The sequence below is a fragment of the Pan troglodytes genome, chromosome 10 (assembly GCF_028858775.2).
Source record: "Pan troglodytes isolate AG18354 chromosome 10, NHGRI_mPanTro3-v2.0_pri, whole genome shotgun sequence".
NCBI lineage: Eukaryota > Metazoa > Chordata > Mammalia > Primates > Hominidae > Pan > Pan troglodytes.
This window is the reverse complement of record NC_072408.2, coordinates 46,939,911-46,964,175: the sequence shown is the minus strand read 5'-3', so window position 1 is coordinate 46,964,175 and position 24,265 is coordinate 46,939,911. Positions and strand designations below refer to the sequence as shown.

At 47.6% G+C, this 24,265-nt stretch overlaps 2 protein-coding genes across 4 annotated transcripts; one reads left to right on the top strand and one right to left on the bottom strand.

The window, feature by feature from the left end:
• Positions 1-96: 96 nt before the first annotated feature.
• CCDC65 (coiled-coil domain containing 65) lies at positions 97-15,974 on the top strand. The gene is given in 8 exon segments (NM_001246546.1): positions 97-458; positions 936-1,103; positions 10,389-10,558; positions 11,384-11,522; positions 12,696-12,893; positions 13,106-13,324; positions 15,327-15,479; positions 15,565-15,974. Coding segments are annotated over 8 exon segments (1,455 nt in total). The 5' UTR covers positions 97-326; the 3' UTR covers positions 15,841-15,974.
• A 383-nt stretch (positions 15,975-16,357) lies between these two features.
• On the bottom strand, positions 16,358-20,093 carry FKBP11 (FKBP prolyl isomerase 11). 3 transcript variants are annotated; one of them, XM_003313729.7, is made up of 6 exons: positions 19,700-20,093; positions 19,446-19,511; positions 18,961-19,048; positions 18,624-18,657; positions 18,183-18,253; positions 16,358-18,005 (listed from the first exon to the last, which is right to left on the bottom strand). In XM_003313729.7, exons 1-6 carry the CDS (start codon positions 19,841-19,843, stop codon positions 17,953-17,955), a joined length of 456 nt encoding a protein of 151 aa, XP_003313777.3. In that variant the 5' UTR covers positions 19,844-20,093; the 3' UTR covers positions 16,358-17,952. The 3 variants fall into 3 exon arrangements, with proteins under 3 accessions (XP_003313777.3, XP_001159891.3, XP_003313776.1); XM_001159891.7 differs by having other exon boundaries at positions 16,358-16,599; XM_003313728.7 differs by lacking the exons at positions 19,446-19,511; positions 19,700-20,093 and adding an exon at positions 19,174-19,389 and having other exon boundaries at positions 16,358-16,599.
• Positions 20,094-24,265: the final 4,172 nt, after the last annotated feature.

Genomic DNA, 24,265 nt, shown 5'->3' with positions numbered 1-24,265 from the left:
AGTTAAAAAGACCCTCTCAAAAACCGACCGCGGTCCTCCACTGGGTAGGGGGCGCTCCAAGACAGGGACTCTTCCAGCCTGTTGCCTCTCCATGTTAGCGAGATCCTCGTTGCTAGGAGACTAGACGCGTCTTACTGTGGGAGAGCTCAGCCTCACTGATAGCCGGGGATCTCTCCTGTTCGAGGGCTGAGATCTCCGGTCCCACAACCGCCCACAACCAGGGGCACTTCTGGAAGGCCCCTTTCTAGGGACATTTTTCTTCTAAGCTCTGTAACGCGGGCCGAGGCAGACCGAGGCTTCTTTCCTGGATCCAATCCCCTGCCCCCATGCCTAAGAAAGAAAAAATGGCCAAGACGCCCCTGTCCGATGAGGAGCAGCTGCTTCTGTTTCAGCAGAAGTTGCTGGCAGAGGAGGAGATGGCCAAAAAGAAGGAGAGGCTCCTCAGCCAGTTCTTGAAGGTGATGGCCTTTTGCATTATGTCCTGCTCAACCCCATCCACCACCTGCCCTGGCCCTGTCACTGAGGAAACCTCATTTTCATCCTGACCTCCCCTCCTCCGGAAATCCTGAGACCCAGATACACTTAGATTTCAGGCAACATTGTTTGGGAGGCGGGGGTGTTCTCTGCGAAGCACGGAGGGGGTGCGTGGTATACGGCTTGGCAATCTTTACTGAATCCCAGAACTGGGACCGTAGGTCCTGTCAGCTGTCCCAGCTGTCTGGAATGCTGATATTCTCCCTGGAGATAGGTCATTACAAACAACATCCTACTCTGATGCTCCCACCCTGAAGGAAATTCACCCTTGCCCTCCCTAAATGCCATCAGGCCATTCCCATCGAAAAGGGGTAAGGTGTCAGCTGACAAATTAAGAGTGATCTTGTTTGTTGTACTGAAAGGCCCTGACTTCCTGGAGGTATATTTATTCCTTCACACAGGACAAGCTGGCCAAGGAGGAACACAACAGTGCTCTGAACCTTAATAAGATTAACACACAGTGGAGAACTGTCCTTCGGGAAGTCAAGACCAGAGAACTTCATAAGGACATTGAGATCCTCAGCCAAACATTTGAACGAGTGGTGGACTGTAAGGACAATGTCATCAAGGTAGGCACTCTTTCCAAGGAAACCTTGAGTATGGCTTCCTGACCTCTTAATAGAATGAGCCTAGTGAATCCATCTTAAAGCCCTCACAAGACACAGGCTGTGAGAAAGCCAGGCTATTGGTAATAATGGTTTTCACAGAAATAAAAAATAGAATATTGGGCTTTCATCCGTCTCTCCCTTAGAGGACCCACTCTTCTTGTCATCTATTGCCCAAAACCAGTACTATCCAATAGTAGAGTCATAAGCCACAGTAGACATCACCCAGTGACTTGAAATGAGTCCCACACCTTCATTTCAATGTCAGAAGGCTCAGTTCCAGAGGGGAACTGACTTGCCCAAGGTCACATAGCTAGTCAGTGAGAGAACCAGGACTCCAGCATGTGTTTATTGATTCCCACTGCAGTGCTCCGTTCAACTAAATTGTTTGGCCTCTTGATTCAACTTCAGTGGCCCTGGATAAGGTTGAGAAGATCTCCATGGGTAAGAGCAGTTCTGGATTTCTAAGCAATTCAATCAGCCATCCTTATGTTCTTGGGAGGTTCTTGAGTTCTTGATTCCATCCTATCTTTTCTTCTAAGGGATTTTCTGTACCCCTTCTTTTGTCTTACTTTTAATATTCTGCCTCCATTTACTGCCTTCTCCTTAGTCTTTTCCATTATTTATTTATTTATTTATTTATTTATTTATTTATTTGAGACGGAGTCTTGCTCTGTTGCCAGGCTGGAGTGCAGTGGCACAATCTCGTCTCAGTGCAACCTCTGCCTCCCAGGTTCAAGTGATTCTTCTGCCTCAGCCTCCCGAGTAGCTGTGACTACAGGCATGTGCCACCACGCCTGGCTAATTTTTGTATTTTTAGTTGAGATGGGGGTTTCACCATGTTGGCCAGGATGGTCTCGATCTCCTGACCTTGTGACCCACCCGCCTTGGCCTCCCAAAGTGCTGGGATTACAGGCGTGAGCCACTGCACCCAGCCAGAGTCTTTTCCATTTTCAACAAAACAAAGCCCACAGTAACAGCAAAATATACATTGCCAACATGGTATTCCCCCTCTAGAAAACACACATTTCTCTTTCATAGCCTAATCCCTGGGGAAAGAGCTCAGCAGACCCTGGGCAGCTTCCAGAGATAAATATTAAGAGTCCTCAAATTTGCAATAACCATTATTCATTAGAAGTCCACACCCCACCAGTTACACCTTATGGATTTTTTTTTTTTTTTTTTTTTTTTTTTTTTTTGAGGCAGAGTTTCACTCTTGTTGCCCAGGCTGGAGTGCAATGGCGCAGTCTTGGCTCACTGCAACCTCCGCCTCCCGAGTTCAGCCTCCTGAGTAGCTGGGATTACAGGCATGTGCCACCACGCCCACTAATTTTGTATTTTTAGTAGAGATGGGGTTTCTGCATGTCGGTTAGGCTGGTCTTAAACTCCCGACCTCATGTGATCCGCCCACCTCGGTCTCCCAAAGTGCTGGGATTACAGGCGTGAGCCACCACACCCAGCCACTGAGGAGTTTCACTCTTGTCACCAGGCTGGAGTACAGTGGCGTGATCTCAGCTCACTGCAACCTCTGCCTCCTGGGTTCAAGCGATTCTCCTGCCTCAACCTCCTGAATAGCTGGGATTACAGGCGCCCACCACCAAGCCCAGGTAATTTTTGTATTTTTTAGTGGAGACGGGATTTCACCATGTTGGCCAGGCTGGTCTGGAACTCCTGACCTTAGGTGATCCACCTGCCTCGGCCTCCCAAAGTGCTGGGATTACAGACGTTAGCCACCGCGCCCAGCCCATACCTTATGGATTTTTAAGAGGCTTTTTCCGACACTTATTGGAAGTTATCAAACACTTGATAAGAGGGCCAGGCACGGTGGCTCAAGCCTGTAATCCCAGCACTTTGGGAGACTGAGGCAGGCGGATCACGAGGTCAGGAGATCGAGACCATCCTGGCTAACACGGTGAAACCCCATCTCCACTAAAAATACAAAAAATTAGCCGGGCGTGGTGGCGGGCACCTGTAGTCCCAGCTACTCGGGAGGCTGAGGCGGGAGAATGGCATGAACCCGGGAGGTGGAGCTTGCAGTGAGCAGAGATTGTGCCACTGCACTCCAGCCCGGGTGACAGAGCGAGACTCCGTCTCAAAAAAAAAAAAAACACTTGATAAGAACAGCAGTGTTCATTGCCTAGTGTTCCATTATTGGAATGCTAAGTTTGTGGGAGTTATGTATCTCGTACTGTTCAAGGTCATCGCCAAGATCTGATTTTTCACAAAAAATATTTGCAACCTCAGGCATGAATGGGTTAAGGGAAGCTGAGTAGTTGGCCAGGTTCACCCCGAGACAATTAACTTCTTCCTACACAGCAGCCTTGCAGCTTATGATAACAGTTCTTGCTTAGGTAGATCACACACTGTTAATATTAACCACCTTCAGGGTCATTCCTGAATGAGACTACACATATTAAATGTGGAAATGTTAGTGATCCTCACTATCTCTACTTCTTCACTTCCATTTTACCCTGTATCCCACAACATCTGATTTCTACCCTTCTCTAGGAAACTGCTCAGGTAAAGGCCACTGGTTCAGAATTGTGGCTACTTTTCATCATTTAGTCTTTATCTAACCTAACCTGTCTATGGCACTGACATTCTTGGTCATGCCCTGGGTCTTGAAATTCTCCTTTGGCTTGCATGACACCATTCTGTCATTTTTCCTACCTCTGGGACATAAATCAGTCACTCCAGTGAGTTTATCTTCCTTTCTCCATCCTCTGAACTTCAGCATTCCCCGGATTTCTGAGTCTGGCCATCTCACCCTTTAACCAGTTTTCTAGGGCCAATCTTACACATTACCCTGGCTTTATTTTATTTTATTTTTTGAGACAGAGTCTCACTTTGTTGTCCAGGCTGAAGTGCAGTAGCACAATCATAGCTCACTACACTCAAGCTCCTGGGCTCAAGTGATCCTCCCACCTGAGCAGTTGGGACTACAGGCTCTCACTATGACTGGCTAAATTTTTAAATTATTTTAATTTTTAGTAGAGACAAGGTCTCGCTGTGTTGCCCAGGCTGATCCTCCCACCTCACCCTCTGGAGTAGCTGGGACCACAGGTGCATACCACCTCACCTAACAAATTTTTAAATTTTTTATAGAGATGCAGTCTCGTTATGTTGCCCATGCTGGTCTTGAACTCCTGGCCTCAAGCAGTCCTCCCACTTTGGCCTCCCAAAGTGCTAGTATTACAGGCATGAGCCACTGGGCTCAGTCCATCCTAGATTTTGCATCTATCCCTGACCTCTGTTACTAAGTGTTGTATAAGTCGTCTACTTTAAAGTAGTTTTCAAAGCTATACCCTGCTGTCCTTTTCCACTGTCCTCCTGTAGTTGAGACCTGGGCATCATCTCTAACCTACACTATTAGTAATAGTTTCCTGTTTTCCACTCTTCACATTGAACTGCCTCTAGATTCTCTGCAGAACTACCAGGATTATTATTATTATTATTATTTATGTATTTATTTATTTTATTTTTAGACAGAGTCACCCAGGCAGGAGTGCAGTGGCACAATCTTGGCTCACTGCAACCTCTGCCCCCCAGGTTCAAGTGATTCTCCTGCCTCAGCCTCCTGAGTAGCTGGGATTACAGGTGCATGCCACCACGTCCAGCTAATTTCTGCATTTTTAGTAGAGATGGGGTCTCACCACATTGGCCAGGCTGGTCTCTAACTCCTGGCCTCAGGTGATCCACCTGCCTCGGCCTCCTAAAGTGCTGGGATTATAGGCATGAGTACCAGGATTATCTTTCTAAAGCAGAAATCTAATCCTGTCACTCCACTGTTTAAATCTTAGTGGTTCCCCCATCTACAGGAAAAAATCCAGACTCCATAGTAAAAACATCAAAGCCCTCATGATCTGGTTCCCACCTGTACTTTTCTTTCTCTTTTTTTGTTTTTTTTTTTTTGAGATGGAGTTTTGCTCTTGTTGCCCACGCTGGAGTGAAATGGCGCGATCTCGGCTCACCGCAACCTCCACCTCCTGGGTTCAAGCGATTCTTCTGCCTCAGCCTCCCAAGTAGCTGGGATTACAGGCATGTGCCACCACGCCCAGCTAATTTGGTATTTTTAGTAGAGACGGGGTTTCTCTATGTTGGTCAGGCTGATCTCGAACTCCCCACTTCAGGTGATCCACCTGCCTTGGCCTCCCAAAGTGCTGGGTATTACAGGTATGAGCCACCACACCTGGCCTCTGCCTACCTGTACTTTTCATAGCCAGCCTTGTTTCTTACCTGTGCCTTTGCACATGCTATTCCCCGTATCTGGAATTCTCATCTCCATTTCTTCTCCAGTAGTCCTGGCAAACTTTCTTATTATTTTTATTTTTATTTATTTATTTTTTTGAGATGGAGTCTCATTCTGTCTCCCAGGCTGGAGTGCAGTGGAGCGATCTTGGCTCACTGTAACCTTCGCCTCTCGGGTTCAAGTGATTCTGCTGCCTCAGCCTCCCAAGTAGCTGGGATTACAGGCGTGCGCCACGACACTCAGCTAATTTTTGTATTTTTAGTAGATACGGGGTTTCGCCATGTTGGCCAGCTGGTCTCGAACTCCTGACCTCAAGTGATCTGCCCACTTCGGCCTCCCAAAATGTTGGGATTACAGGCGTGAGCCACCGCGCCCAGCCTCTTTTTTTTTTTTTTCTGAGACGGAGTCTCACTCTGTTGCCCAGGGTGGAGTGCGGTGGTGCAATCTCTGCTCACTGCAGTCTCCACCTCCCAGGTTTAAGTAATCCTCCTGCCTCAGCCTCCTGCATAGCTGGGACTACAGGTGTGCACCACCATGCTGGCTAATTTTTGTATTTTTAGTAGAGACGGGGCTTCATCATGTTGGCCAGGTTGGTCTGGAACTCCTGACCTCAGGTGATCCGCCTGCCTCAGCCTCCCAAAGTGCTGGGATTACAGGAGTGAGCCACCATGCCCGGCCATCCTGGCAAACTTTCATTCCTCCTTCAAGAGTTGATAGAAATGACATCTCTTATGAAGCCTTTCCCAGTGCTTAGTCAGATGTAGGCACTCAATCCTTTATATCTCATTGTCACTCAATAAATCATCAACCTTAGAGCAATTTCCATGTTATGTTGTGATTTTCTATTTATGTAACTCTTCCTACTAGACTGTAAGCTCCTTTGGGAGCAGTGGGCATATCTTTTTATCTCTGAATCCTCAACATCCAGCACAGTGCTGGTACATAGCAGGGGTGAGGTAAACATTTGTTGAGTGAGTGAATAGTCTTCCATTATCAGAACCTATTTCATAAGATCCTTTTATCATTGTAAACATATAAGGTAAAATCTATCTCTGTGTAGAGGTCATGGTAGTTTACAGTGAGTGGACTTCAAGGTGCCTGGATCATGTGGGCAATTCCGTAAATGCTTTTCTGTTTAATCTTGTTTTACTTTTTTGAAGGTAATACACTCACATTATTCAAAATTCAAAAGAAAAAAAGGTTATATAGAGAAAAGTTCCTCCCCACCAGTGCCTTCCAGGAACCCAGTGTTCCTTCCAATAATTCTAGTTTCATAAGGAAACTTTTTTCTTTTTTTACATAAATGATCTTATTATATACTATTCTGCACCTTGCTTTTTTCACTTAATAATATATCTTGGAGGCCGGGCACAGTGGCTCATGCCTGAAATCCCAGCACTTTGGGAGGCCAATGCAGGCGGATCGCTTGAGCCTAGGAGTTCGAGATCGGCCTGGGCAACATGGTAAAACCCTGTCTCTACTAAGAATATGTAAATTAGCCGGGTGTGGTGGTATGTGCCTATAGTCCCAGCTACTGGGGAGGCTGAGGTAGGAGGATCACCTGAGCCTGGGAAGCAGAGGTTGCAGTGAGCCAAGATTGTGCTCATATATGTAAGAGATTGTTCCATATTTTCCCATAAAGAGCTTCTTATTTTACAACCGCATACTATTCTGTATTGCAGTTTAACACATTACTTTCTCCTCTGTATTTTTATTTTGGTAACTGGATTTAGATGCTTAGCGATGTTGTATCAAGAGGCACATATTGTCTAGCTCTCTTTTTGTGATGTTAGCAGCTGTTGATCCATTAAATCATTGGGAGATGCAAAAATGCTTATTTTTAAAATGTTTAAATTTTATTTTAGAAATAGAGATGGGGCCAGGCACAGTGGTTCATGCTTATAATCCCAACACTTTGGGAGGCTGAGGCGGCAGATCCTTTGAGCCCAGGAGTTTGAGACCAGCCTGGGCAACATGGCAAAAACCTGTCTACAAAAAAACTTAAAAATTAGCTGGGCATGGTGATGTGTGCCTGTAGTCCCAGCTACTCAGGGGGCTGAGGTGGGGGATCAATTGAGCCTGGGAGGTTGAGGCTGCAGTGAGCTGTGATCATGCCACCTGACCCCAGCCTGGGTGACAGGACAAGACCCTGACTCAAAAGAAAAAGAAATCGAAATAGAGATGGGGTCTGGATGTAGTGATCCGGTAAGAAAAAAAAAGAAAAAGAAATAGAGATGGGGGCCTCACTCTGTTGCCCAGGTTAGTCTCAAACTCTTGGCCTCAAACCCTTGCTTCAGATGATCTTCCTGCCTCAGCCTCCCAAAGATCTGGGATTACAGGTGTGAGCCACTGTGCCTGGCCTGATTTTCTAATAGTATTATTCATTTTTTGTTCATTAGCTTGAGTATTTCTGAAAAGAGATACTTCCCCTCATTTTCTATTCAATTACTCAGAGCTATAGTTTATATAGGAAAGGCAAGATAAATGCTTGATTCTTTCTCTTGCCTTTATTTACCAGTTTTTAAAAAAAATTGGTTGTCTGGTATCCTCCAGTGATAACTGATTAAAAAAAAAAAAACTTCTGGCTGGGCACGGTGGCTCACGCCTGTAATCCCAGCACTTTAGGAGGCCGAGGATGACGGATCACGAGGTCAGGAGTTTGAGACCAGCCTGACCAACATGGTGAAATCTCATCTCTACTAAAAAATATAAAAAATTAGCCAGGTGTGGTGGTGTGTGCCTGTAATCCCAGCTACTGTGGGAGGCTGAGGCAGGAGAATCACTTGAATCTGTGGGGAGGAGGTTGCAATGAGCCGAGATCGCACCACTGCACTCCAGCCTGGGCGACAGAGTGAGACTCCATCTCTCTACTAAAAAATAAAAAAATTAGCTGGCCATAGTGGCGGGCTCCTGTAGTCCCAGCTACTCAGGAGGCTGAGGCAGGAGAATGGCGTGAACCCGGGAGACGGAGCTTGCAGTGAGCCAAGATCGCGCCACTGTGCTCCAGCACTCCAGCCTGGGCAACAGAGCGAGACGCCGTCTCAAAAAAAAGAAAAAAAAAAAAATTCATGTGCACTTGGCTTCTCACAGCATGACTGTTAGGCTCCTGGAGGGACCATCCTAAGAACAAGCATTCTAAGGGGCGGGAAGCAGAAACTGCCAGGCCAGCCAAGGGCTATGCCTGGGACTGGCATAGTGTCACTTCCACCATATTCTGTTGACCCATGTAGTCATAGGGTCTGCCCAAATTCAAGGAGCTGGAAGAAGAGACACCACCTTTTGATGGGGAGTGGCAAGGTCACATAGCAGAGAATTGTAGGATGGGAGATATTGCTGTGATTTTCTTTGGAAAATCTGCCTCAGTGAGGCACTTCATGTTGGTTCCTGGGTCCTTCTGACATGACCCTTTTGGTCTTTTATAGTTTCTTTGCTATTTTTTATGATAAGATACCCCAGGTTCTGCCAGGTGCGGTGGCTCACGCCCATAATCCCAGCACTTTGGGAGGCCAAGCCAGGTGGATCACAAGGTCAAGAGATCGAGACCATCCTGGCCAACATGGTGAAACCCTGTCTCTACTAAAAATGTAAAAAATTAGCTGGTCGTGGTGGCATGCATCTGTAGTCCCAGCTACTTGGGAAGCTGAGGCAGGAATCGTTTGAACCTGGGAGGCCAAGGTTGCAGTGAGCCAAGATCGCGCCACTGCACTCCAGCCTGGTGACAGAGCAAGACTCCGTCTCAAAAAAAAAAAAAAAAAAAAAAGATATCCCAGGTTCAACTTATTTTCTGCATCAGACCTCAAAGCACCCATTTCTCCAAGAATCCCTGATTCTTTTCAGTGGTAGCTACATCACTGCAAATGTTAGTCATCCACAGGACACTGGCTGGCTTCATGGGGCTCTTTGCTATCACTTCTTTTTCTTTTTTGAGACGGAGTCTCGCTCTGTCACCCATGCTGGAGTGCAGTGGCGTGATCTCAGCTCAATGCAAACTTGGCCTCCCGGGTTCAAGCGATTTTCCTGCCTCAGCCTCCTGAGTAGCGGGGATTATAGGTACGCTTCACCACACCAGCTAACTTTTGTATTTTTATTATTTATTTATTTATTTATTTATTTTGAGACTGAGTCTCGCACTGTCACCCGGGCTGGAGTGCAGTGGTGCAATCTCGGCTCACTGCAACCTCTGCCTCCCAGGTTCAAGCAATTCTTCTTGCCTCAGCCTCCCAAGTAGCTGGGATTACAGGCACCTGCCACCATGGCCGGAATTTTTTTTTCTTATTTTTAGTAGAGATGGGGTTTCACTATGTTGGCCAGGCTGGTCTCGAACTCCTGACCTCATGATCCACCTGCCTTGGCCTCCCAAAGTGCTGGGATTACAGGCTTGTGCCACTGCGCCCGGCATTTTTGTATTTTTAGTAGAGACAGGGCTTCACCATGTTGGTCAGGCTGGTCTTGAACTCCTGACCTCGTGATCTGCCCACCTCGGCCTCCCAAAGTGCTGGGATTACAGGTGTGAGCCACCGTGCCCGGTCTTTTTTTTTTTTTTTGAGACAGGGTCTTGTTCTGTCACCCAGGCTGGAGTGTAGTGGCATGATCACAGCTCACTGCAACTTTGAACTCCTGGGCTTAAGCAATCCTCCTGCCCAGGCCTTGTGAGTAGCTGGGACTACGGCCTGGGTAATTTTTATGGGTTTTTTGGTTTGTTTGTTTGTTTTTGTAGAGATGGGGGGGTCTCACTATGTTGCCCAGGCTAGTCTTGAGCTCCCAGGCTCATGTAATCCTCCCACCTTGGCCACCCAAAGTGTTGGGATTACAAATGCGAGCCACCTTGCCCAGCCCTTGCCATCACTCTTGCTTTACACAAGAGTGAGGAGGACAGCCGGCATTCTTAAAGTCAAAGAATTGGCATTAGGAACAAAGAAAAAACTGCCAGCTGAATATATTTTTATTTTCTCACAGAGATGCTATTCAGCTGGAATGGTAACTCTCTCTTTCTGGCCTAGTCTTTAGCTAAAGACCTGTCCGAAGCCGAGGAGCAGTACGCCCGTGCCCTGCGCAGCCACTTGCACAATGTTGACCAGCTCTTGGCCCTGCAGAGGCGCCGGCTCAGTCTCCTGGAGGAAAGTTACAACATGGAGCTGGAAGCCCTAACCAAGGAGTTTGAGACAGAAAGGTATGGGGGCCTAAGAGAAGATGGGGAATTGAATCCAGGGGAGTGCCCAGAGTCTGTGTCAAGGAGTTGCCGTAAGCAAGTGGCTAGTATCTTGGAGCATCCCACATTGATTATCACAGGACCCCCAGCAGAGAATATCTTGGTTCCTTTTAAACAAACTCGGGCTTAAGTTTGCAGCTCTAGCTTCCCTTTACTCACGTCAGGTCCCTGTCTGTGTACCTTCACCACCCACTTTCTTCTTTTTTTTCTTTCACTATTTTTTTATTGTTTTATTTTTTTATTTTGTTTTGTTTTTTCAAGACGGAGTGTTGCTCTGTTGTCCAGGCTGGCATGCAGTGGCACGATCTCAGCTCACTGCAACCTCTGCCTCCCGGGTTCAAGCAATTTTCCTGCCTCAGTGTCCCCAGTAGCTGGGATTACAGGTGCGTGCCACCACACCTGGCTATGTTATTGTTTTACTTTTTTAAATAACTTTTTTTTCTTCTTTTTAAATTTAACTCCTCAAATTCCTTTTACCAACTACCCACTTTCAACTATCAAAATCCTACCCATTTGGCAGGGAACAGGGATGGGAGAGAGACTTCTCACTGTAACCTTTTGTACTTTTTTTGTATCACATGAATGTATTAACCATTCAGAAATCAAAATAAAATAACCTTACTCATTCTTTCTAGCCCTAAAAAGAGTAAAGCCTTCCCTCTCTCTTTTCTCCATCAGTACCTAAGAGTTTGTACCATTCACATAGATTACATACTGCTTTGAATTGTCATTATTGGTCAATATCCTGTATCCCTCAGAGCAGGGACAGTGTCTTGTCTCCTACAGGAAGACAATTATTGACCAACATGAGAAAGAGATTCACTATCTGCAAGATATCTTCATGGCCATGGAGCAGAACTATATAGATTCTGAGTATGAAAGCAAGCTGGAGTTCCAGAGCATGTGGAATGATCTCAAAAACATGGTACGGAGGGAGAGTAGATAGGCAAGAAGTGGGAGGAGGTGATAGAAAAATGCTCAAGGAGGCTGGGCACAGTGGCTCACACCTGTAATCCCAGCACCTTGGTAGGCCAAGGCAGGAGGATCACTTGAGACTGGGAGTTCAAGACTAGCCTGGGCAACATAGGGAGTACCCCCCATCTCTACTGGCCCCCCAAAAAAAGAAAGAAAATAGCCAGGCATGGTAGTGTGTGCCTATGGTCCAAGCTGCTTAAGAGGCTGAGGTAGGATGATCGCTTGAGCCCAGAAGATGGAGGCTGTAGTGAACTGTGATAGCAACACTGCCCTCCAGCCTGGGTGACAGAGCGAGACCCTGTCTCAAAAAAATTAAAAAAAGAAAAAAAGAAAAAAAGAAAAATGCTCAAGGCTACTAGAGGTAGAAGAGACCCCTTTAGCCAATACAGTCAATAAAACATCTATTGCCCCTGTAGGTATCCCTAATGCTTTTTGTAATTTTGTGAAAATTGGTTGGGAGGGAGGACCATTCTAAATTGTCAAGGGAATGCATTTTAGAGCTAAAAAGCACCAAGGAGATCATCTGGCTTCACCCCTGTGATTTTCAGATGAGGAAAGTAAGGCACAAGTAAGTAAAATGACCTGCCAAAGTCATGCTGCTGGTTTGCGGTAGAATCAGGAGAATCTAGGTCTCCTGCCCCTTGATCCAAAGTGCTTTCCACTGTCCTCGAGGTTGCAATCTTAGCCAGCCCACAGACCTAGGTTTGGGTATGGAGTTCTTTGTTTTTATTTACCCCACAGTGTTTTATACAATTTTTTGAATAAGCATCCTACACTTAAAAATTGGAGATTTCACAAAAACATCCAAATTTTCAGCTTCCCTTGAAAAATTTAAAGATCTGGCAACACTGGGCCACATTTCCAAATGGCAAGGCTCACGTGGAGCTCAGTGACTGCCCCTCCTCCTCCCAAATGCAGCATTTCCTCTCCAGTTCACCACAGGCCCCACCCAGCCCACAAAACATATTTATATCATCTGCCTGGTCTTGTGTAGGCATTTTCATGGGAGACCTCTGTACTAAACTATGCTACAAACAGTTCAAGAGGGTGGGATTGCTGGTAGAAGTGAAAGGGCACTAATAAGGTAATTCCAAACATTTGCTATTTTGGGGTCACTTGCTAGAATTTAGAAGAGAAGCACTTTCTAAGACTGCACCTGGAGAACATAGTAGAAGATCTGTGGAGAAAGTTCCAGGATGTACTCAAGAATTACACTGATGCCACAGAGGATCGAAAGGCTGCCTTTGAGACCCTGCAGGTGAAGGATGAGAAGAGCTCCAAAGAGATTGAAGTACAGATGAAAAAAATACAGAAACTACAGGTTAGTGTAGCCACCTGGAAATACTCACTGCTTTAAGTGCTCTATTATCCCCTCTTTTGCTTCCCCTTGTTTTCCCTGGGCCTCATCACTGATCATTGGTTGGGAAAAGATGATATGCTCTGATTTCAGTCCCCAGGCAGCCCTTTTACCTGTCTCACTGAAGACCCTCAGTTGGTCAAGTAGATTTCCCCTAATCTACTCTGTTCCTCTAGGATGCCATAACTATTTCAAAAGGCAAGATCATGATACACAGCCGTGAGAGTGAAGATGAGAACCGGTATATCCGTAATGACAAGGAATTGGTCCTGGTACAACTGCGAAAACTTAAGGCCCAAAGGACTCAGGCCCGGGCAGCATCCCAGAAGAACTTAGTCAGACTCACCCTGGAAAGTAATGCCACCCTCAAGGCCCTGAGAAAGATTGTTGATAAGGTAACACAGGGGAGAGGACTATCAGAATAAAGTCAAGGAAGCTGCCTCCCTGCAAAGTGAAAGGGATTTGGAAAGGATAGCGGGGGCTTCTTCCTGCTTCCTGGCTGAGTGGACACTTGGAATACCTTTTTTATTCCATGTTTCCTCCCCTCTTACATTAAATTAAATTAATTTATTTATTTATGTATTTCTACAGATGGGGTCTCACTGTGTTGCCCAGGATGGTTATGAACTCCTGGCCTCAAGCAGTCCTCTTGTCTTGGCCTCCCAAAGTGCTGGGATTAGAGGTGTGAGCCACCCTGGTGAGCCCCTTCCTACTTTTTTTTTTTCTTTTTGGTGAGACAGGATCTCACTGTCTCCCAGGCTGGAGTGCAGTGGCACCATCTTGGCTTACTGCAACCTCTGCCTCCTGGGCTCAAGCATTCCTCCCGCCTCAGCCTCCCCAATGCACAGCTAACTTTTGTATTTTTTGTAGAGATGGGGTTTCGCCATGTTGCCCAGGCTGGGTCAAACTCCTGGCCTCAGATGATCTTCCCACCCTGGCTTTCTAAAATGCTGGGATTACAGGCATGAGCCACTGCGTTGAGCCCTCTCTTACATTTTAATTAATTATTATTATTATTTTTTGAGACGAAGTTTTATTCACTCTGTTGCCCCGGCTGGAGTGGAGTGGCATGATCTTGGCTCGCTGCAACCTTTACCTCCCCAGTTCAAGCAATTCTCCTGCCTCAGCCTCCTGAGTAGCTGGAATTACAGGTGCGCACCACCACACCCGGCTAATTTTTGTATTTTTAGTGGAGACAGGGTTTCACCATGTTGGCCAGGATGTTCTCGAACTCCTGACCTCAGCGATCCACCCACCTTGGCTTCTCAAGTGCTGGGATTACAGGCGTGAGCCACCGCGTCTGGTCTACATTTTAAATTGAAATGAATTGGCCAGGCATGGTGGCTCATGCCTGTAATCCCAGCACTTTGGGAGGCCAAGGTGGGAGGATTGCTTGAGCCCAAGAGTTTGAGACCACCCTGAGCAACACAGGGAGAGCCCATCTCTACCAAAAAAAAGCTGGGCATAGTGGCACATACCTGTGAGCCCAGATACTTGGGAAGCTGAGATGGGAGGACCACTTGAGCCTGGGACATCGAGGCTGCAGTGAGCCAGGACTGCACCACTGCACCCCAGCCTGGGTGACAGAGTAAGACCCTGTCTAAAAAAAAAAAAGAATTAATAATGAATGAGTTTTGGCTGGGCGCAGTGGCTCACACCTGTAATCCCAACACTTTGGGAGGCCGAGGCAGGTGGATCACTTGAGGTTGGGAGTTCGAGACCAGCCTGACCAACATGGAGAAACTCCATCTCTACTAAAAATACCAAATTAGCCAGGCATGGTGGCACATGCCTGTAATCCCAGCTACTCGGGAAGCTGAGGCAGGAGAATCGTTTGAACCCTGGAGGCAGAGGTTGCAGTGAGCCGAGATTGTGCCACTGCACTCCAGCCTGGGCAACAAGAGCGAAACTCCATCTTTAAAAAAAAAAAAAAAAAAAAGAATGAGAGAATGAGTTTGTTTTTTTTTAAAGGAATTATTAATAATGAATGTTTTTGTTTTTTTTTTTGAGACAGGGTCTCGCTCAGTTGCCCAGGCTGGAGTGTGGTGGCACCATCTCGTCTCACTCCAGCCTCTGCCTCCTGGGCTCAAGTGATCCTTCCATCTCAGCCTCCCCAGTAGCTGAGACTGTAGGCATGTGCCACCATGCCTGGCTTTTAAATAATTTTTTGTAGAGATGGAGTCTTTCTATGTTTCCCAGGCTATGAATTAATTTTACAATAAGAAAATACTTGGAATAGTGTGTGTTACACGGTAACCTCCATTTGCTATATGTATTTATTGCTATTGTTTCCCACTTGGATGAGTAGCTTCCCTGGGTTCAAACAGGGGAACCAACTCCACTAGCTTCCCTCTTCACGCCCTTTCCTAATATAAACTCTCTTTCTGCTTCAAATAGGGTGAAAAGATCCTTAAACTTGCTGAAATATGTAGGAAATTTGAAACCGAGGAAGAAAAAGTGCTGCCTTTTTATTCATCAGTATTGACTCCTAAGGAGCAGGAGGGGATTCAGGAGAATAATCTAGAAGAGCTTACTGAGGAGCTCACCAAGGTAAAGCCCGGGGGATGGTGGGGCATTGGGCAGCATTTGCTAATGGGTCTCGCTGCACACCTTCTCCCTGTAACTCCACTCCCAGGTGATGGTGGACTACATAGGAATGGAGAATTTCTGGAAAAGGTACAACAAAGTGAAACTGGAGCAACTGAGCCTCCAACATAGACGAGCCCAGCTGCTAGATATCAATGGGAAGCTGCGGGAGATGCTGAAGCAGTACTTGGATGGCATCTCAGTGAGTGACGAAGTGCTGAGCCAGCTCAACCCACTCTTTATAGTCAACTATCAAAGCAACTTACCCCAGCCCTTGTCCATACGTATAGCCCATCCAGGTGATAAACAACATCCAACCACTTAAAATATAATTGAAGCAGCCCACATGATCTTCCACAACCTGTGATCTAAGGAAAAAAATCTTTCAACTCCTAGAGATTTTTTTTTTTTTTTTGAGAAATGTAGGGATGTTGCTATTAAAAATTTCCATGGAGTTTATGAGCTCTTTATATCTTTTCCATATTGGACAGAGCAGTTCTCTTTGAGGACACTAGGAACACTGTGGTCCCAGGGAATAGAGAGAACAGCTAGGCAACTACCAGGAGGCTCACTGCTCAATTAAGTATCCCTCCTCAGAATCAGGGCACCACGAGAGCCAAAACCCATACCTTAAGGACCTAGAGATCCTATGGGAAGACTCAAGACCAGGTCCTTACAGTCAGTTAGGACAGCAAGAGGAGGCCAGGGGAAGAGGTGATCCAGGGCCTACAACCACCCCCATGCCAGGCAAGATGCAATTCACAATGCTTTTTTCCTCAGCCCTTTACCTCATTCCCACTTTCAAAGGCAGTCTCAGAAAGTATCAGATGAAGAATGCAAAGAAGTTTTTTAAAATTTATTATTTATTATTTCTTTTTGCTCTTGTTTCGTTTCTCTTCCTTGAGCTTCTTTTTGGAGACTTTGGGTCTATTGGCCTTTCTGTATAGGTGATACCCAATGAGGCCCAGGAGGGCTGGCACCATGGCCATCCCTACCAGAGGCAAAATGCCCTTCACCAGCTTTAGCCAGTAGTTGGCTCGGATTAGTGCAATCAGCTCCACGTCATACTGCACCACTGCATCCGCTGGAGAGGCAGAGGGGTGGAGAGGGTTAGACTCTCTGCATTTTATCCAGGGCTCAGAATCTGAATGAAAATAGGGAGCGTAGGCCACAGCAAAGCCAACAACTATGAAGCTGACAAGATTTAAATGTGGGCTTGAATTCCTTTAGACAAGAGTAGAGGAGGATTTACGAGCAGAGTCCAGTGATAATCATGTTGACCCCAACTACACATGTGGCTTGGGTCCAGTGACAAGTCTTTGAATGCAGGAAAACTTTCTGTGAATATGAAATGTACAGGCTCTTCTCCATTTGTAAGTGGGAGAACCCTCTATACTAACTACTAATTTATTGTATTTCCAAATAACCACACGGATAGAGTCTTTGCAGGGCTGAAATTAAATGGATTTAAACTAGACTTTAAAAAATCAACCAACCAATGAGCACATTCAACGTGATTATGAGATAACAGGAGTTTCAACATAAGAGCTGAAGAGGAAGAAGGATGAGGATGCTGCTTAAGAAGTAAAGGGGTAGGTGGAACAGAAATGAGTGGGCAGAAGAGGTGCAAATAAGCAGCACTGGGAATGGGGAGGTAATAGGGCTTTGGGTAAAAGTTTCTCCTTGGTCCCCCTACCCTCCTTCCAGGCCTTCCTCTAAGCTGGAACTAGGATAAGAATTACGAGCCCAGCCAGGCGCGGTGGCTCATGCCTGTAATCCCAGCACTTTGGGAAGCCAAGGCAGGTGGATCACCTGAGGTTGGGAGTTTGAGACCAGCCTGACCAACATGGAGAAGCCCCATCTCTACTAAAAGTATAAAATTAGCTGGTCGTGGTGGCGCATGCCTGTAATCCCAGCTAGTCGGGAGGCTGAGACAGGAGAATCGCTTGAACCCAGGTGGCGGAGGTTGTGGTGAGTGAAGATTGCACTATTGCACTCCAGCCTGGGCAACAAGAGTGAAACTCCATCTCAAAAAAAAAAAAAGAAGAATTACGAGCCCAATACTCTGTGGAGTACAACACATTTTAGCTAATAGAACATTTGTTAGAACTGAAAGCAAAAGATATGCATCTTGGGAAATCTGTCCATCTCAACCCTTCAAAAATAGACATCGGCAGTGACCAATGATGGCTTTTAAAGTTATGGGGCAGACTTGGCTTTAACAGTTGCTTTTTGTTTTGTTTTGAATCACTTGACTGTGATTATTTTTACTGTCTCTTCCCTGATGGAGGCTGAAAGGAAGGGGTGGGGGGGTGGCTGTACAGCTGACACAGCGTAGAGTTGTAGAAAAGGGCAGGAAAGAAGTCCAGTGTTCTGGGAAAGGTGGTGGCACAGGCAGCAGACCCATGTGGCCCAAGCAGGTCTCTTCCCTAACAAGTTACTGGCTGCTGGAGGTCATGCCAGGTGGCCTCATCAGGTTGTCTTTAGTCCCTGTTGGTGATATGAGGAGGAAAAAGGTGGCCCTGTAGATGGAGGCCCCAGCCACTCCTATCTGTCTAAACAAACTTGGTCTGGACCTTCTCAAGCATCAAACAAAGTATATAGCTCCTTATAGCTCTTAGGGACTGGGTATTTTGATGGCCTGAGAGAGAGTCCTAGTCAGATTACCTGGGACAGATGGTGGAAATCCCCGTTTTCCATAGGCCAAGTGAGAAGGAATGATTGCCCTTCGCTTCTCTCTGAGGGAAGGAATGTCAGTCACAGCCAGAGGCAGGAGAGGTAGGCCAGCAGCCTCAGTCCAGCTGAAGCTCCTTCAGCAAAACCCCCTGGATCTTCACACCCAAAACACGAATTTTTCCACCTGAACACCAAACAGGCTGGCCAGCAAAGGTGTCCATCTCCCCATGTGCCTCAACTCCCCCGACAAAAGCAACAGCGCAAGAGGCACAGAGGCTTTGAATGCTCTCAGAGGTCCCACTGACCTGGACCTGTCCAGTGGGAAGCAGGGTCCTTTATTCCACATTCTCCTGCTTAAGGAGCGAGGATGGCTGAGAAAGCCTCTACCCATGCAAAGGGGGTACCCAGGCCCACCCCTGCCGAGATACTCACCCCACACACATGTCGAGAAGACTCTGCTCCAGACCTTGAAGAAGAAGACACAACTGAACTGGAAGCTATCCACCTTCCCCAAATCCCATGACATGAAGATCAAAGTCTTCCTCCTCCATCCTCAATTGACCTTTCCGTCACTTCTTAAATCTCTGGCTTCCAATAGGTATGGGACAAGTGGAGTACTAGAAGTGAGGTTTGAACCTCAGGAGGTAACTGGTAGAGCCCTAGGGTCTTACTCATTTCAGGGGGGATTTCCAGGGCAGCTTTGGAGCCGAAGAGGCTAAGAAAGGGCTTAGGTTGGGAAGAGGTGGAATGGGAGGCACAGGTCACATACCTGGAATCACCTGCTTTTGGCCAAGTTCTATAACCAGAGGGTCTCTGGTCAGGGAGGTGTCAATAATACGTCCATCTACCAAGCTTCCCTGGGGGGAGAGAGCATCAAGAGCATACATCTAGCACCCTCTCCCTCCCAGCAGGCGCGCAACACACACCTGGACCGCTGGGCGGCGGCAGCCCCCTTAGTGCGGCAGCCTAGCATTCCCCTTACCGCTGTAAGGAACAGGAAGCCCCAGAAGGCTGGCGCTTCTCGGAGATCTCTCCACCCTGCACTTCTCCGTGCCAGGTAGGAACTGGCAGAAAAGCAAGGAGGGAAAAGAGGCACGGAAGAGCAACGTCTCTCCCCTCGCCACGTGCTCGACGACCCCAGAGCCCCGAGTTTCTTCTCCCGAACCGCTTGCCACGTGTCCAAGCCAAAGCTGACGTGTTTCAGCAGAGCGCCGCCCCCTCCCAGGCCCCGCCCCGGCCCCCCAGACCCCTCACCGTGTAGTGTATGTGAAGCGTGTCTCCAAAAGCAGCGGGCTCGGCACATGGTTCTGGGGGCTCCACCTACGATCGGACTACAGGGGTCACGGATGCTCTTCCAAAGATCCCGTTCTCGCCCCTAGACCCGGCACCACCCCCAACTCAGTTCCCGCACTTCCTCTCCTCCCGGCTCCCAGGTTCGTTGAGACCCCAGTATTACCACCCCACAAGGCTAGGCCCACGGGGGCTGAGGGTCGGGACTATCTCCTCACCAGGGTCTCCACTTGGAGGGTCCGGACGGGACTTTCGGTTTCGAGCCCAGCCTCAGCCCGGCACACCGCCGCACTGAGCAGCAGCAGCAGCAGCAGCAGCAGCAGCCGCAGATGGAGCGGGAGGAGTGAGGGGCGCAGGGTCATGACTGGGCGCGGGGCAGGGAGCCGGGGCACCAGGACAGGCTGTTCGGGTGGCGGCAGCTAGGACAGCGTTCCCGCGGCGCCCAGGCCAGACTGGACGGGACGGGGCGGGTCGCGATGCTAGAGCTCCTCCTCCTGCAGCCCTTCCTCCACCTTGTCCCCACCTCCGAAAGGGAGGAGGCCGAGGGGCGCCCTCTGTACCCTCCAAGATCCGGAGGGCGCAGGTTCTGACGCATCCGTTAGACGTTCTGTCCTATAACGTGGGTCGGGCCAAATAATAGCACCCATTTACGATTACCTACTGTGTGTCAGGAGCTAGTCTCTAATCCTCAAAACCACCCTGAAAGGTCGGCATGATTGTTTCCATTTTACAGATAAGGCACAGGGTGCTCAGGATGTGCCCAAGGTCATCAGGCTAGGTGGTGACAGAGACAGGATTCAAACCCAGGACTGCCTGAGTCCAACGTGGTTGCTGTCTGTTCTTCCAAGTTGTCTCCTTGTGGCTATCCTGGCAGTGTCTGGCTGGCAGACCCCACCCAGGCAGTTCTCATTCCTCTCCGACCTCCAGCTACTTCAGCTTGAATTTCTGGAGGTTATAGATCCAAGTATCCGAAATAAGGCAGGGGGCTGTCCTATCCCTGTCCTTTGAAAAGCTAGCTGAAAAGAGCAAGGAGCTGTTATCCTGTAAGAACAGGGTGAATCCCTGATATTTTCCTCTGGTGCTACTATTTCCTTTCTCCTTTCATCAACAAACTTCTCAAAGGGCAGCACACGTAATCCATTTATGTAAAGACTTCACTTTTTTTTTTTTTTTTTTTTGAGATGGAGTCTCGCTCTGTGGCCCAGGCTGGAGTGCAGTGGTGCCATCTCCACTCACTGCAACCTCCGCCTCCCAGGTTCAAGCGATTCTCCTGCCTCAGCCTCCCAAGTAGCTGGGATTACACCCGCCACCACGCCCGGCTAATTTTTGTATTTTTAGTAGATAAGGGGTTTCACCATGTTGGCCAGGCTGGTCTCAAACTCCTGATGTCAGGTGATCCGCCTGCCTCGGTCTCTCAAAGTGCTGGGATTACAGGCGTGAGCCACCAGACTTTTTTTTTTTTTTTTTTTTGAGGGGGAGGAGTTTTGTTCCTGTTGCCCAGGCTGGAGTGCAATGGCGCGATCTGGCTCACCGCAACCTCTGCCTCCCGAGTAGCTGGGATTACAGGCATGCGCCACCACGCCCAGCTGATTTTGAATTTTTAGTAAAGACAGGGTTTCTCCATGTCTGTCAGGCTGGTCTCGAATTCCCAACCTCAAGTGATCCACCCACCTCGGCCTTCCAAAGTGCTGGGATTACAGGTATGAGCCACCACGCCCAGCCCACTTTTTAAAAGTTTTTGTTGTTGTTTGTTGAGACGGAGTTTCACTCTTGTCGCCCAGGCTGGAGTGCAATGGCACGATCTTGGCTCACTGCAACCTCCACCTCCCGGGTTCAAGCGATTCTCTTCTCTCAGCCTCCCGAGTAGCTGGGATTATAGGCACCCACCACCACGCCTGGCTAATTTTTGTATTTTTAGTAGAGATGGGGTTTCGCCATGTTGGCCAGACTGCTCTCAAACTGCTGACCTCGTGATCCACCAGCCTCAGCATCCCGAAGTGCTGGGATTACAGGCGTGAGCCAATGCTCCCAGCCAACAGTCTTAACTGTACTCATTCTTCCAATCCACCTGCAACAACCTAGACTTCCTCCCTATCTCCTGTTTCTGTTAGTGGCTCTGCTACCAGCATTCATTCTTCTCTCATCTCCCACATCCAACGGGTCTACTCTGGATTCTCCTTCCAAAGTCTCTCCAGCTCTTCCCTTCCATTCCCATAGCTACAACCCTCCCACCTCAGGATAAGAAGCCTTCATTATCTCTCATTTGTATTGTTTAAAAAAAAAAAAAGGTCCCCTCAGCAGGAGGGAATTTCTAGGGGTGATGAAATGCTCTATATTTTCAGAAGGATGTGGGTTACATGGGTGTATGCATTTGTCAGAACTTATCAAACTGTATACTTACGATCTGTGCATTTCACTGTTTGCGAATTACGTATCAAGATATTTTTTAAGTTAAACAAAAAACCCACAAAACTCCAAGTCTCCCTTAAAGCTGGATATGGCCAATTGACTAAGTTCTGGCCAAGAGAACATAAACAGAAGTGTTGGAAGTATTGTCCTGGACTTCCAAGAAGGCCCTTTAAAGAGTTAACTAGAAAGCGTCCTTCTGTGCTGCTCGCTCTCCCCCTAATCATCTTTCCTTTCGTCTGCTATCTGGAATGTAGATGAGATGAATTAAGCTCTAGAAGCCATATTAGACCATGAGATGACCATAAGGATGGAAGCTGCACGCTAGGATGGTGAAGCAAAAAGCATAAGTCCTTGTTAATTGCAGAGCCACCATGCCAGCTCTGGATTGCCTACCACCAGACACTTTTATTTTTCAGTTCTATCTGAAGCCCCATTCTTTGTGGGGGAAAAAAAAAGACTAGTCAAGTGCAGTAGTGAGAAGGGGGAAAGAGTAGTTCAATCTGTAACTGGCCGTGAACAACTGAGATGCCTATCTTCAGACCAGCTGCCAGATACCTTTTTTTTTTTTTTTTTTTTGAGATGGGGGTCTCTGTCATCCAGGCTGGAGTATAGTTGTGTAATCTTGGCTCACTGCAACCTCTGCCTCCTGGGCTCAAGTGATTCTCCTGCCTCAGCCTCCCAAGTAGCTGGGACCACAGAGGCATGCCACCACACCCGGCTAATTTTTTAAATTTTTTGTAGAGATGGGGTTTCGCCATATTGCCCAGACTGGTCTCGAACTCCTGGAGTCAAGTGATCTGCCCCCTTCGGTTTCTTAAAAGTGCTGGGGTTACAGGCGTCAGTCACCACGCCCAGCTCACCTTTTTTTTTTTCTTTTGACCGAGTCTCGCTCTGTTGCCTGGGCTGGAGTGCAGTGGTGTGATCTCGGCTCACTGCAACCTCCACCTCCTGAGTTCAAGCGAGCATATCTGGCTAATTTTTGTTTATTTATTATTTGTCTATTTATTTGAGACAAAGTCTCACTCTGTCTTGCCCAGGCTGGAGTGTAATGCTGTGATCTTGGCTCACTGCAGCCTCCACCTCCCAGGTTCAGGCAATTCTCCTGTTTCAGCCTCCAGAGTAGCTGGGACTACAGGTGTGTGCCACCACACCAGGCTAATTTTGTATTTTTAGTAAAGATGGGGTTTCACCATGTCGGCCAGGCCGGTGTTTAACTCCCGACCTCAAGTGATCCGCCTGCCTCAGCCTCCCAAAGTGCTGGGATCACAGGTGTAAGCCACCATGCACGGCCCCCAGACACCTTTTAAGTGAGGCAGAAATAAACTTCTATCTTGCTTTTTTTTTTTTTTTGAGACAGAGTCTCACTCTGTTGCCCAGGCTGTAGTGCAGTGGTGCAATCTCGGCTCACTGCAAGCTCCGCCTCCCGGGTTCACGCCATTCTCCTGCCTCAGCCTCCCAAGTAGCTGGGACTACAGGCGCCCGCCATCACGCCCAGCTAATTTTTTGTATTTTTTTTTTTTAGTGGAGACGGGGTTTCACTGTGTTAGCCAGGATGGTCTCGATCTCCTGACCTCAAGATCCACCTGCCTCGGCCTCCCAAAGTGCTGGGATTACAGGCGTGAGCCATCACGCCCGGCCTTTAAACTTCTATCTTGTTTAAGAAAAGAAAAAAAAAAGTCTTGGTGTGGTGGCTCACACCTGTAATCCCAACATTTTTGGGAGGCTGAGGCAGGAGGATTGCTTGAGGCCAGGAGTTCAAGACCAGCCTGGGCAACATGGCAAGACCCTATCTCTACAAATAATTTAACGATTAGCTAGGTATGGTGGTGTGTACCTGTGGTCTTAGCTACTCAGGAGGCTAAGGTGGGAGGATCACTTGCGTCCAGGAGGTCAAGGCTGCAGTAAGCCATGATCACGCCACTGCACTCCAGCCTAGGTGACAGAGACCTTGTCTCAAAAAATAATAAGCCCCTGATCCCTAGCCTCTCCCTACTTTGGACCACTGTGTACACTGCTGCTATCTACAGTTTCAGTCCCATCATCTGCCCACTAAAAAGCCTACCATGGCTTCACATTGCCCACGTGAATAAAATTCCAACTCCTTGACATGACAACTGAAAGCTTGTCATCCAGCCCTAATCTGCTTTTCCAAACTTGGCTTTTATTCCATTAAACTGAATCCCTCTTAGAGACAGGAACCTCATGTTTCTCATTTCTAAATCTTCATTGCTAGTATAGTGTCTGACACATCAATGCTCAGTAAATGTTTGTGAATTGAGCCAAATTCCCTTCCTGCTCATGGACTGTGGTCTGGCATCAGACAAACCTACATCTTCTGTTTCCATCTCTGTGCCTGAACTCATACACTTCTTTTA